The sequence below is a fragment of the Anopheles gambiae genome, chromosome 2, assembly GCF_943734735.2.
Source record: "Anopheles gambiae chromosome 2, idAnoGambNW_F1_1, whole genome shotgun sequence".
Lineage (NCBI taxonomy): Eukaryota > Metazoa > Arthropoda > Insecta > Diptera > Culicidae > Anopheles > Anopheles gambiae.
Genome location: NC_064601.1, coordinates 117,297,296 through 117,310,437, shown reverse-complemented (window position 1 = coordinate 117,310,437; position 13,142 = coordinate 117,297,296). Strand labels below are relative to the sequence as shown.

At 49.0% G+C, this 13,142-nt stretch overlaps 3 protein-coding genes across 4 annotated transcripts in view; 1 reads left to right on the top strand and 2 right to left on the bottom strand.

The window, feature by feature from the left end:
• LOC1269586 (uncharacterized) overlaps positions 1-5,788 on the bottom strand; it is a 49,995-nt gene extending 44,207 nt beyond the window's left edge. The window contains exon 1 of the mRNA XM_061649428.1: positions 4,621-5,788. Coding sequence (XP_061505412.1) covers positions 4,621-4,651 — 31 coding nt within the window. The 5' untranslated portion in view covers positions 4,652-5,788. The remainder of the gene's footprint in view (positions 1-4,620) is intronic.
• Positions 5,789-6,956: 1,168 nt separating this feature from the next.
• LOC1269588 (dolichyl-diphosphooligosaccharide--protein glycosyltransferase subunit 2) lies at positions 6,957-9,985 on the top strand. Its single transcript, XM_308231.5, has 3 exons — positions 6,957-7,207; positions 7,367-7,611; positions 7,686-9,985. The coding sequence occupies exons 1-3, from the start codon at positions 7,195-7,197 to the stop codon at positions 9,348-9,350; spliced, it is 1,923 nt and encodes a 640-aa protein (XP_308231.5). The 5' UTR covers positions 6,957-7,194; the 3' UTR covers positions 9,351-9,985.
• Positions 9,986-10,006: 21 nt separating this feature from the next.
• Positions 10,007-11,896, bottom strand: LOC4576345 (unconventional prefoldin RPB5 interactor-like protein). Of its 2 annotated transcripts, XM_061663384.1 has the most exons (3): positions 11,799-11,896; positions 11,071-11,719; positions 10,007-11,013 (listed from the first exon to the last, which is right to left on the bottom strand). In XM_061663384.1, the coding sequence occupies exons 1-3, from the start codon at positions 11,847-11,849 to the stop codon at positions 10,040-10,042; spliced, it is 1,674 nt and encodes a 557-aa protein (XP_061519368.1). In that variant the 5' UTR covers positions 11,850-11,896; the 3' UTR covers positions 10,007-10,039. The 2 variants fall into 2 exon arrangements, with proteins under 2 accessions (XP_061519368.1, XP_001237049.2); XM_001237048.2 differs by having other exon boundaries at positions 10,007-11,719.
• Positions 11,897-13,142: the final 1,246 nt, after the last annotated feature.

The following is a 13,142-nucleotide window of genomic DNA, read 5'->3' as shown; positions in this document are numbered from 1 at the left end:
TCGAACTTGCTGAAAAACTCGACACAGATAGTTTTCTGGTATGTTTGAAAAATTTCCAACATCGCAGAGGAAAAGTCCAGCACCTCTACAGCGATAACGGAACAAATTTTGTTGGAGCTGAGAAGGAACTTCAACAATTAGTAAATGAAATTGATCATCGTATGGGACAAGAAGCAGCGTTGAAATTCGACATCAAGTGGACTTTCAATCCACCTGCAGCTCCACACTTTGGCGGATCTTGGGAGCGTTTGATACAAACCGTAAAAAAGGCGTTGCGGCATCTCTTCTATCAATGGAACGAAAGAAAACCTACTCCGGAAACACTACGGGCAACGCTGATACAAATAGAGTCAATGGTAAATTCAAGACCATTGACAGATATACCAGTTAGCTGCGAAGACGACGAAATTTTAACACCTTATCATTTTTTGATCGGAAGAAGCTTCGAGTGTGCACCTCCAGAAATATCTGAGACCAATCCTGTAGATAGGAAACAATGGAAACTTGTTCAGCATCACGCCAAGATCTATTGGGATAGATGGAAAAAAGAATATCTACCAACGCTTATCAAACGAAACAAATGGACGACCCGAATAGAACCGTTGAAGGAAGGGGATATAGTTGTATTAGTGGATGAAAATGGATTGCCAGGAAAATGGATGAAAGGGCGAGTAGTGCAAGTAAATCTAGCAAAAGATAATCAAGTACGATCAGTAGAGGTTAAAATAGGAAATATTATTATAAAACGACCGGCGGTAAAGGTAGCAGTAGTAGATGTCGAGCAAAAAGAACATCTTTTGAAGCATTCTAGCCATCATCTTAAACGGAATCTTATTGATGCTACGAGCGAAAATACTTCGAATGCTAAAATACTTCGTCCCTCATAACTCTTGACTGGCTGCGCTTATTTATTGTAAATAGGATTATTTACGGGTCGGAGAATGTTGCGCAGCGACCACATCAAAGGTGGCTGTTTGAATTTATAATTAAATAATTTATATTTTGTTCTTAGTAGGCTATGATAGCTTGTAATTTAGAGTATAAAAGGAGGAAATAGTTATAATAAATCAGTCTTACACCAGCATTTCAAGAGTGCGTTTCTCTATTTGGTGTTAAGATTCTCCCGGGTGAAACCAGGGCGAATACGATTGCCTTCTCGACGGCGCTTTACGAAATCAGTAGCGGCGCTTCCACGGCATAGACCTCCCAATTTAATTTGGAAAAGAGGTAACTAGCCTGGTAGGCCAATACTGAAATTAGTTTGGTGAAATAGAGTTGGACCGTTGACGCTCCTGAAACCCTTTTGCCCGGGACGTTCTGTTCCGTGGCAGCAGACGGTTATCAAGCGCTCCAGAACGACCGAAACCTTCGCGGTCGGCTTGGCCGTCGGGCCCGGAATAGTTGCGGATGTTTGCTAATGAGGTTGAGGAGGACGAAATGGGTGGAGATGGGGGGCATGAGAATGGGATTTGAACCGATAGGATATTACCACCACACCTCTTACCAGGGGAGGGGGAGGTTGGGGGGTTCTCTATCCTCTAGGTTTGGATTCGCGCCAGGGTGGAAAAGGCAGGCGTTTGAACCGTGCAGCCACACAAAGTCCATTTTTGATGGAAATACAGAGCAGAGTAAGGTTTATCTCAAACTTAAAAACTGCATGTGATGGAGGAAGTGTCGTCATGTTTAAGGAATGTTAGTACCTTTTCTTAACCGTTATCCGTTATCCATCCTAGTAGGCATTACAGATTCTATACAATCATGGTCGTGTAAAAACAAACTCTAATCCATCTTTAACTTCAATTCAAAACGTTTCTCAAAAGGAACATATTGTTATTTCCTCTCTCTAATTGGATGGGATTCAATGCCACGACTATCAGTGTACAACACCCGTTCGCTAGCAATGCACCACCAGGAACTGCGACGGACGGCGTGATAAAATCTCATCATATTGAGCTTGTTATTGTCTATTTTCTAAGTTGTATCAATTTCTGCATGCTTTTAGCAACAATTTGCAAGCCCACCACTCTTCCTACAGAACCACCCGCGATGCGTACGATGGGGGTGTGGTGTTCGGTTTACAATTTCGAACGTGTCAAACGAGCGCACCCATAATGTCTGGGCCGTCCGATCCTTCTCCTCGGAAACTGTCAAAACCTTTCTTCCTTCACGCTTGTCACGGCTCATCAGCTTTGCCAAAAACTCTACATCTATTTCCATTTACCCGTCTGCCCTCTTTAGCATACAGACACACACACATATGTTGGTCCGTCACGCATCCTTATTATTAGAATCGATCCCCGCGAAAGAAGGAAACCGGTACGGCACAAAACACGCCAAACTCGGGATGTTCATTTTTCGACACATGATGTTTGGCGCCAACGCACACACAAAACCCAGACGGAGGAGTGTGCAGAAGAAGAAGAGGGAGAAATAGGATGAAGAAGGCGAGTTTCTCGAATATCGGGGTTCCACTTGAACCACACACACACACACACGCAGCAGGGATTCCCCCGGGTTATCCTTGGTCCCGATTCATTGCTCGTTCTGCTACCCCGGCGCCAGTGCAGTTCCTCAGTACCCCTCGGCACATATCCCAAAAAGGCACCAAGGACGAATGTCCTTTTTACGATCCGTGGAACACCTCCGAGCGGTCTGGCCTGGGTGAAGCTTATTTGCCTATCGAAGGCTACCCACACACACACACACACACACACATGTCCTGCGGGGTGAGCATGTACCGTTCAACCTTCCTGATCGATAGGACGACATTATTTCCTGCACGAAAACGCCCGGAACGAAACAGGGGACACACCGACCCGGTTTGTGTTAAATTGTTTCGGCAGAAATTATATTTGGTGATGGGGGGGCTTTGGGTGGGAGGCAAGGCTGGTAGCTATTTTTCGTGCCTTTCGCTTGAAAGCAGTCCGCGTGCAGCTCGTGACTCGTTTGCACCTGCAGCCTGTGCAACCTGCACCACCACGCCACAACCACGCCACCGTCCAAACCCACATTCCCAAGCACAAGAATCGCGATGAAGCGAGGGTTCGGACGATATTCGGTTGCATACTCCCAAGTGTGTGTGTGTATGTGCGCCGAGTTGTAGTACGCTTTTCCTCTCTGTTTGCCCCGCTGTCACGACAGTCCCAACGCTACGCTAGCGTTCGTTTTGGGCAAATTTTCTTTAAATAGACATCTAATAAAAGCGCTTGCTTATAAGTTGAGGTACGAGTTCGATTTTTCTCACGCTTTTGGGGTGGTGGCGGTGGCCAGAACGCCGATGCTAAAACCGATGTGATGCCCTTCACTCCCACTCACGCCGAAACATTCCAAAGCCATTGCCTGTCGACGCAACCCCGAGGTACACACACCCTGCTGTCTGGTCCCAACCTCGGTCGGAATGTCCATACCGAAGACGACGACGATGACGACGACGAAGACGATCAGTGCGCGGTTGATGTGGCAAAACTGCTGTTTTGTTGGTGGCCGAAGTGGTGCCCCTCGGCGAACGATATTTCCGCCCAACTGGCGGGGGGGTGACCAGTTTTACCTAACGGCGGAACACCGATGGGTCATTCGGTGGTGAGTCCGCGAAAATAGATTTGTAAATGTACGAATTTTCTCCCCGCCCTCTCTCCCCCCTCAACTTCCCACCGCGAGTGGGATTTTCCTCGTGAAAGTCAGTGTACGGAGTCCACTGTTGGCGCGAGTGTTACTAACGTGCGCCTGCTGCGATCGGTCACAAAAGGACGACAAAGTGCTTGCTGATGATGATGAGACAGATGACCGAGTGGAATCGCAAAGGCGGCAGCAGAAAGTAGTTGTAGACGATATTTTAAGCCCTGTAAGCCCGTGTTCGACCGTCGTCTCTCGAAGGGTTGCGAAGAGTGAGTGGGGAGGTGTGTGTGGTGGTCACCTGATTGGAATGTGGCCTGCAGAACGTCCGTCCAACGTCACCATCGCAACGAGCAGAGATTCTGTGCCGTGGCAAGCAGGCGATGTCGGGCTCTCGCTCGCGACCATCTTTGCCAGCAGCAGTTGTTGTCGATTGTCGATGACTCTTATCAGTAAACGCAAGTTCGCTTTAATGCGCGAGAAGCTTCTCCGGGCCCGATTCTATGCTAAGTTGGCTGGGTGTTGTAATACTGCATTTGTGCGGAATGTTCCATCCTATCTATCGCCATGCGAGTCATCGCCACGGTAGCAGCAAAAACAAAAAAACCAAAACACAGCAAGTGTCTGAGAGGTTGAAAGTGGCGCTTGGTCAAGGATTCTCCTTTCCGTTCAATACCTGGAGCATCTCGACCGTTGGAATGGTCTACCCCTTTTGTGCTTTATGACACATTAAATTGGTTCAGTGGGAGGAAGCATACTTTAAGCAGAAATCTATTACAATTACTATTCTCCCTTGTACCTGAATTATTAGGTCCTTCCCTATTCTACCTGCCAGCACAGATACATGTGCACCTAAGCCGTTGTAAATATGCTACAATAAACAGGTGCTATCGTAGGGAACGTCCAAAAAAGAAGCAAAGCCATAACTCCTGGTCACGGCACCAGCAATCTCTCCCGATTGATCACTTAAACCGAACCGAATGGGATTCCCCCGGATTGATCACTTACTTGCTTTTCCAGATCCTTTCTTGCGGCCCATCTTGATGATTGCTGCGCCTGGTTACGCCGTGTACTCGCCACCCCGTTGCACTTGTTTGCCCGTTGCACATGCACTCGTCGCTTTCAACTCGTTGGGATGCTGTGTGTGGGCTCTGGCCACCTCTGAAGCATAGAAACAAATTCACCTGCTGCTTCTGAGCCTGCTGCTATGTTGTACGGCGCTGCTGCTCGTGTTGCACTTTCTACAGCCCAAGCATGTAGACGACGCTGCTTTCCTTCTCACTTGGCACGAAGAACTCTGCACCGAAACACACGCGTGTACATAGACGCACAGACACACACACGCAACCGATAGGAACTTGAGATTAGAACGGCGAGCGAAATATTTTATATCTCGTATTATTTTTGCTTTTGTGCCTTCCGAATATCTGAACTGAAAAACAACTCCCCACCGAGGTAAATCTTCTTTCAGCACATGCTCTAACGCTTCTTCTTTTTGGCACGCTCGCTGGGGCGAATCACTACTTCCGGCTGTAATTATCAAAAACTACCCGCTGAAAAAGCTCGCATATTCAAACACCAGGCCACCAACCACACGGTACTTCGCACTCGCAATATACACCCCCTTAGATTCGCCCTCGCTCTCTCTTTCTTGCTCTCTCTCTCTGAACTACGCGATATGTTTCGTTTGTTATTCTGCTCTCGCTCACACTGATTCTGCCCCGTCTCGAACAAGAACGCTGGATGATTTCGCTATTCGAGTGATTCTTCGCTATTGTTTATCTTCTCACTTGTTTTCTCACTTGTTCCAATAAAAAAAATAACCCGCGCGTTCTCTGCACCGGGGAAATGCGTACCCCTCTCTTTTTCCACGCGGAAGACGGTTTTCCAGCACCAGCACCACTCACACACGGGGGAGGGTGCGCGCGCGGGCGGCGACAGCACACACACACAAGTCTGGCGAGACGCGCACGGCAAACGCACACACTGCGGACGGCCGGGGGAAAACTGATTCCCTGCTCCAGCTCAAAGTGTTCGCGGAGCCTAGACACACACGGAACGGGTCGTCCGCAAACGGCTCCGTCCCACAAGTAAGTGCGCCATCTTTTTCCGTGAGAGAGCAGCTCGAGCGCGCTTGCTGCGACTTCGTGTGTGCACCCGCGAAAGCCGAAGTGTGCCCGCACCGGCCCAACTGTTGAGCGCGAAAGAGATGGCGCTCGCCTGGCGGTGAGTGAGCGTGAGCGTAAACCCCTAGCGCTTGCTTGGATGCTTATCGTTGTAAGTTTGGATGTGAGGAGAAGAATTGTTTTCGAATGAAAATTTTACTCCGAAATACAGTGCAACCAATTTTACTTCATAAAACACGCAAAGAAGCATCTTTTAATGAAACAAATATCATCCAAACTTTTTATATATAAACAATTTTACATTACATTCCTGCAAAGTGTATAACCGGCCAAGTTTTCTTTCCCAAATTCTCTCACCATCTCGCTCTGCTCTCAACTCCGAATCATTCCGATGAAATGCTGGAATAAAAACGGCAGCGGAGACCAGGAGGGGCTGCGAGATTGTATTATTCAAATGCTAACCGATCACATTTCAGCAAAGATAAATTCTTTATTAGGGAAAAATCTGGAGAGGCCAAGGACATGTGCTTTTCAATCGACACTGAATACATATCTTATCTTCACAAAAAAGTCTCAAATTTAACAGTGCAGTCGGCTAATGAGAATAATTTACGCATGGCAACTCCCAAAGCACAAAAACATTCCCAATTTCATGCAAAGTTCTTGCAACGTGCAAATCGATCCCAATCTCAGAACTGGACCCCGGTACGTATAAACACAGCGCCGCGCGCTCGTACAACAAATTACTGCAGTTTGTGAGCTCGCGGACGCTCCAAATCGGTGTGATTTTCTCTCCACTGTCGAGCGTTTTTGAAAGGCGTTGTGAGGGTTTTAGAGGGTTCAAGATGGCCGCCAGACAAAACAGCTCGCTCTAGTGTGCGACTGTGTTGGTGGACAAAGTTAAATGGCAGTTAAATTCCATCTCCCCCTCATCGACCCAACGGACTTCTACATTTCATGTTTTCATCTTCGCTCCACCGTCTCACTTGCTCGTACACGTTTTTGCTGTGGAATCGGGTAAAGCCGGTATTGAACTTTTAATGGTGCTTTTTTAATGTATTTATTCCGTGCCGTTTCTGATGAGGCCATTCGCGTTCCAAGTGAGAGAGGTGGGCACAAAAGGACACTTCGAAACGAGCACTGTAGGAGAGAAAAAGATGGGTAGAGAAAATGAGCGAGAAGCAGCTATTTTGTAACGTCAAAAACACTCACCATGTTGTACGGGCGCGATGCGCTGAAATCGTTGTGTTGTCAAGTCGTCGCTTCGTGCGCTGACAGTTGAAGAACAAGAAGAACACCAAGACCAACAATAACTTCGATTTTCGTCTGACGTGGTCCGTGTACATCATCGCACTATCGGTGAATTCACTATATTTTCCCGTCGGCTGCCTATCCCTGTCCGTGCAATCGTTCTGTTGCAGCTCCCACGTCGTCACACCGAGCACCCGGCTGCAGCATGAATCCTTTGGGTAAGTGGAAACCTCTCGCACCAAAACCTGGTTCGCGACCAACCGGCGGCTTACCCCCCTCCGATATCGAGGCCAATGCACCGGGCGTGTACGTGTGCGTGTGTGTGTTTACGATAAAACTTTGATGCTACTGTGCGATTTGCCCTTCCTTTTCGGCAGGATTTTTAACTCTGGCCGCCCTGGTGGTTGCCGCATTGGCCGCTACACCCGCCACACAGCGTACCGTGTCGAGCCACCTCACAGCACAGGACCAGGAGCGCTTTGCGAAGGTGTTCAGCGAGGGACTGAAGTCGAACGATCTGCAATCACTGTACTATGCGTCCGCGAATGTGGCACTTCCGGCCGGTGATGTTACCAGCACCTGCAAGCGATTGTTTATGCTGCACAGTGAATCGAAATTGAACGTAAGTAAACCCTAACCCAAAACCCCGGAAGAAATTTACCCAAATCCCCTGCTTATTCCTCTTCTACGGTGCAGGATTTCGAGAAAAACTTTTACCTGATCGGCGCACGCAAGAACTTCGGCTGCAAGGAAGCACTTCCGGCAAAGGTCGAAACGGCAGTGAAGGCAGCACTGGCCAAGGACGCTACCACGGCGCAGGAAATCTATTACAATTTCCATTCGGCCAAGTTGGCCGGTCTCGCCGTCGACGAGAAGGTGCGCACCACGCTGGGCAAGAACCTGCAGACCGTGCTGAAGAAGGACGATTCGCTCAACTCGCTCGGACACGCGTTCGCCGTGGCAGCCGAGCTCGGTACGGCCGGTTCGTTCGCGTACGATCGCATCGAGGAAGCGTTTGTGCAGGCCGATGAGGTCGATGGCAAGATGCTGCAGTTCGAAGGTGGCCTGAGCATTACGGCCCTCATCGTGAACGGTGGATTCAAGCTGGCGACGAGCCTCTCGAAACCGGCCCCGATCACGGCCGACCAGGCGGTCAAATTCGCCACCTACTTCCTGTCGCGGGCCTCCGTCCAAACGCCGAAGGGTGTTAGCGTGCTGCTGGAAGCGCTGAAGCTGCTGGCTTCGCAGAAAACCATCGCTCCGGTATGTGTCCGACTGGCCGGCAATGGCCAGCTGCTGCCCGAATCACCCGTGCTGAGTGTGCGCGTATGTGACCTGCTCGGTAAGCCGCTTTCGCCCGCACTGGCCGCCCTCTCGACGACGGTTGTGTCCCGCACGACCAACGATGCGCTCGTTTCGAAGGTAAACCTGGTGCCCAGCAAAGACGACGCGACTCTGTACACGTACAATCTGAAGTCGGCCTCGCCTACGCGCGGTCTCTACCGTGTGGACGTCGATGCCGCACCCTCCTACCGCCAGCAGCTGCAGGTGAGCGTGCTGGGCAAGGTGCGCGTCAGCTCGCTGGAAGTCGGCGTAGGCGATACGGACAGTGCCGCGTCGAGCGTGAAGCGCCAGTCGGTGACCCACCCGTCCAAGCTGGCCACCGTGCTGAACGCCGACTCGCAGCAGAAGGTCGTGCTGAAGACGGCGCTGGTCGATGACGCCAGCGGCAAACCGATCACCGTCCATCAGTGCTTCGTGCTGCTGCGCCATCAGGAAACGCGACAGGAGATTATCTTCGTTGCCGAGACCGACTCGAGCAAGGCGTACAAGTTCGAGATGGATGTGGGTGCGCGTGCGGCCGACTTTGGCCACAAGAGCGGACTGTACGAGGTGCGCCTGATCGTGGGCGACGCGCTGCTCTCCAACTCCTTCCAGTGGCATCTGGCCGATCTGGAGCTGAAGTTTGCCGCCGGCGACAGTCAGCAGCAGCAGTCGGTTGATGCGGCCGCCAGCTCGCGGAAACCCCTGCCGGAAATTGTGCACCAGTTCCGGGCGCCGGAAAAGCGTCCCCCGCGCTTCGTGTCCGACCTGTTCACCGCACTGTGCATCGCACCGCTCGTGATCCTGTTCGGGCTGTGGGCCAAGCTGGGCGTGAACGTGAAGAACTTCCCGCTGTCGCTCGGTGCGATCGGGTTCCATCTCGGGCTCGGTGCTATTCTGGTGCTGTTTGGCATCTTCTGGCTGCGGTTGAACATGTTCGACACGATCCGCTACCTGATCCCGCTGGCCCTGTTTACGTTCATCTGCGGCAATCGAATGTTGCGCAAAATCGCCCGCGGCGGTAGCAGCGAGAAGTAAAGCACTCTGTGAGTCTCAACAGTGTCTCTCTCTCTCTCTCTTTTGCTCTCTTCTCGCCGTTTGTTGAAACCGGAGCTATGGACTGGATGGGGAACAAAATCCTTTCCACGAACAAAGGTTTTAGCAGTAAGCAACGCCTGCTAAGCATGACGACAAAAACGTGCAACAAAACGAACCACAACAAACAGAGAAGCGGCTGAGAAGATGGAGAGAACGCATTTATTAGCGCAGGAGAACCAAAAAACCATTCCCTTTCCCTGCCGAACATCGCAACCATTTGCAAAAAAAAGGTGAAGAAATACATGAATTCCGTACACATAGAGTCCCGCCATCGAATACCACCACACCATCATCGCGATGGGTCAGACGGACGGACAGACAGACAAAGAGGGAGGACGACGGTGGTGCCCTTTTCTTTAAATTGTAAGAATTACCGTTAAATGATGACGCAAGGGAAGCGAGCAATATGAGGTGAATCACAAAAGTTAGGGTTTTAATAGTGCAGAAGGCCGCGTATGGAACTGAACATTGTAGGCGATACTACTTCCCCCGTCAAGCACGGGAGTCTCCAAGGCGATCTCTGTACAGAGGTCACCCCTTGGTTGTCGTGTGAAAAATAAACACTGGAAACAAAACCAATTGATTTGAAAAACGGATTTAAGATGACACGGTAATGTAACCAGTTTATTTCACTTGCGCGTTTGCTTGAACCGGGACACTTTCTTCTTCGGTTGCTGTTCCTGTTGCTGCTGCTGCTCCTGCTGTTGCTGCTGAACCACCGCTTGCTGTGCATCAAATTCGTCCATCCGACCAACGACCGTGTGATGCTCAACGATTTCCCCAACCACATCTTTCAGCCCTGCCACTGACTCCTTCGATTCGTTGCCTGGCCGACGAGCGGGCTGTTTGGCGACACTCGGACGCTCCGGAAGAGTAACAGAATGATGGTACGTCGTTTTAGGGTTCTTGAGGATCGACTTCAACTCCTCCGTTGGCGATTGCTTGATGGATTCCGCCAGAAACGATCGATAGATATCGGCCGGCGATACAATCTGATCCGTCGTGGGCGATTCGTAACACGTGTTAGTGTGTACAATCGGAAGGAAGAGTGTATTTTTCGAATTATTGTGCAACATCTCCCGCTCATCTGCCTGTTTCTCCTGGTGCCGGTTGTCTATCAGCTTAATCTGATCCTGCTCAGCAAATTGGATTTTTCGTCCCTTTTCTTTGCTACTCTTTTTCACTGGTTCCGACGGTGTCTCCGCTTTACGCTGCTCCTTCTCTGGCTCGTCCGTAGAAAGCAAAAAGTCTAATGCTTCCTCCAGTTCGTCGTGCAGCTGATACAGGTCCACCTTCTGCACCAGATCGATGGAATTTTGGTACAGTCGCTGCCGGACGTCGTTGAGCTTCGCTTTGAAGACTTTGAGCTTTTCCTTCTGGGAGTGGTTCTTTGTTTCGAGCAGGAGTTGCGCAAATTCGGCCGAAATATCATCCTCCTCTTCTTCGTCCCCTCGCTCTTCACTGCCCTCCTCATCATCCGTCGTTTCGATTTCCTCCTCAACTTCAACGACCTCTTCCACCGGGGTTGGGGTATCATTCTCTTTCGGTTGTTGTTGTTGGTCATTGCGGACCGTTTCAGTTCCCGCTTCCAGCTTCTGAAAGTCTACAACAGATTTGCGTTCCTTTAAATCCTCCGTTGGATTATGAGCAGTTCGCTTACGTTCGTTCAATCGGATTTCTCCCCGCATCAAGCGTCCGAGCTGATCATCATCATCATCACCGTCACCGTCTCCACCGGCCGGAAGATCAAGCTGGTCCATTTCCTGTTCCAACTCTTCCAGCAGCTCCATTTCTTCCAGCTTTGCAAACAGCTCCTTATCACTGGTCTCCTCCGCGGTGTCCCTTTTCGCCGCTCGCTCTTTCGCTTCCCTTTGCTTGCTTTCGCGCACCCGAAGGCGGTGCTCCTCGCGCCATCGCTTTTCCGTTTCCTCGTCGTACTCTTCAATGATCTCACGGCCTCCTTCAGCGCCAGCAAATGCTTCACTCGTGAGCGGCACTTCCAGCTTATCGCTGTACATCTCGCGCTCGCGTTTGTACTTCGCCAGCAGCTCCTCCGCCAGCCGGATACGACGATCGGCGATCGATTGAGCCTGCTCGGCGGAACACTCGGAAAAGTAGCCACATCCGTGGCTAACCATCACCTCACCCGTGTGGTAGAGCTGCCCTGGAAGCAACGCTTTCGAACCGATCGGTATCATTATATCGGCCCGTGGGGCTTTCTGATACATGCGTAGGTTCGATTTCAGATCCACATGTTCTTGCTTGTACGCCGTCCATCGTGACGTCTCCTCCTGGTTCTTGTGCAAAGCCTGTGAGGACGGGCATATAATCCGCATGAGGTACTATTAATGCTGAATGTCTGAAGTGAGAGATTTCATCAATACTTACATCAAAATAAGTTTTATTGTACAATTGTGTCTGCTCGTGTACCGGTTCCATTGCGGCGGGAAATTGCGTGCTGCTGAGGGGAACAAAACACAATAATAAACAAACGTCCACGTTGACGTTTCGCGAACAGCTGTCATTCGCACTGGTATAATCATTTCAAACTGACCGTTACCTTGTGGCTCTATGGCTACTTGGAAATTCCTATTGGATTTGTTCAACGATGGTGGTTTAGTCCCATTACATTAAGTTCATTTCACTTAGGGGAAAGCGGGGCAAAATGGGCATGTGGGGCAAAATGGGCACCCTCTATTTAAGCATTATTTGACTACAAAGATGCTTTCCAATGCTCAAAATGTATTCATTAGAGTGTTCTATGAACACCATGTAAGTTTCATAACCCTTACATAACAAATAACTAAGAAAAATGCAAAATAAGGTTTAGCAGCATATTGATGTAATTTTTGCCAGTTCGAAAATAAGCTTAAACGTGTGTCACAGGGATGCGTTGAAGTTTTTCATGATATATTTTTAAAGATATGATATTTCTTTACAATTTGTCTGAAGAAAGCAAGGCGATTGAATGCGTATTTTTACTAATATAATAAAAAGTACAAAAATGCTTCACGTGGGGCAAAATGGGCAGTTACGCTTGGGGCAAAATGGGCAGATGCTTTTGACATACGGCGCGTGGTGAGGCTATGGTGTTGTATTTGTCGCCTCAATAATGATAACAGGCACAGCTTCAAAACATTCGATTTTGTAGATTTAAACGTGTAAAAACTGTTATAATTTTGATAACATATTTTTGGAAGAATTTCAAGGGCTTTTCTGACCAGCAAATCAAAAGATAGAACGAAAAATAAATTTCACGAAACGTGCGCAAAAGCATAGACCATTACCTAAGCGCAGTTGTTGTGGCCCATATTGCCCCAGTGTTTTGACGTTTCACAGTTTGTTTACATATGCCCATTTTGCCCCAGGGCTATGCCCATTTTACCCCGTGTGTCAAAATAGCTTCTCGTAAAACATCAACTTTTATTTTACATTATTTTATTGTTTTTAAGTTGTTTTCATTATATGTGGCAATTTTAATCCATAGATAAATGGTGGAGGTATACCATAATGAAACAAAAATTGTGTTTTGTGGAATATTCAAAGGAATATTCAGTAAATTGCTTAACATGCCCATTTTGCCCCGCTTTCCCCTACAGGGTTTCCCACGATATATTGGTTGGTTCCCATCAATTTTTGGTGGATTCCCATATTTTTTTGGTGCGTTCCCACGATTTTTTGGTCGTTTCCCAGAATTTTTTGGTCTAATTGTATTGATATCCAATCGGAAAA

Bases quoted from the DNA above. Each gene is read 5' to 3' on its own strand.
- LOC4576345 (XM_001237048.2), bottom strand. From the start codon at position 11,849: ATGGAACCGGTACACGAGCAGACACAATTGTACAATAAAACTTATTTT. The intron at 11,720-11,798 runs GTAAGTATTGAT...CCGTCCTCACAG, and splicing joins ACAATAAAACTTATTTTGAT to GCTTTGCACAAGAACCAGGA.
- LOC1269588 (XM_308231.5), top strand. The intron at 7,612-7,685 runs GTAAGTAAACCC...TCTACGGTGCAG, and splicing joins ACAGTGAATCGAAATTGAAC to GATTTCGAGAAAAACTTTTA.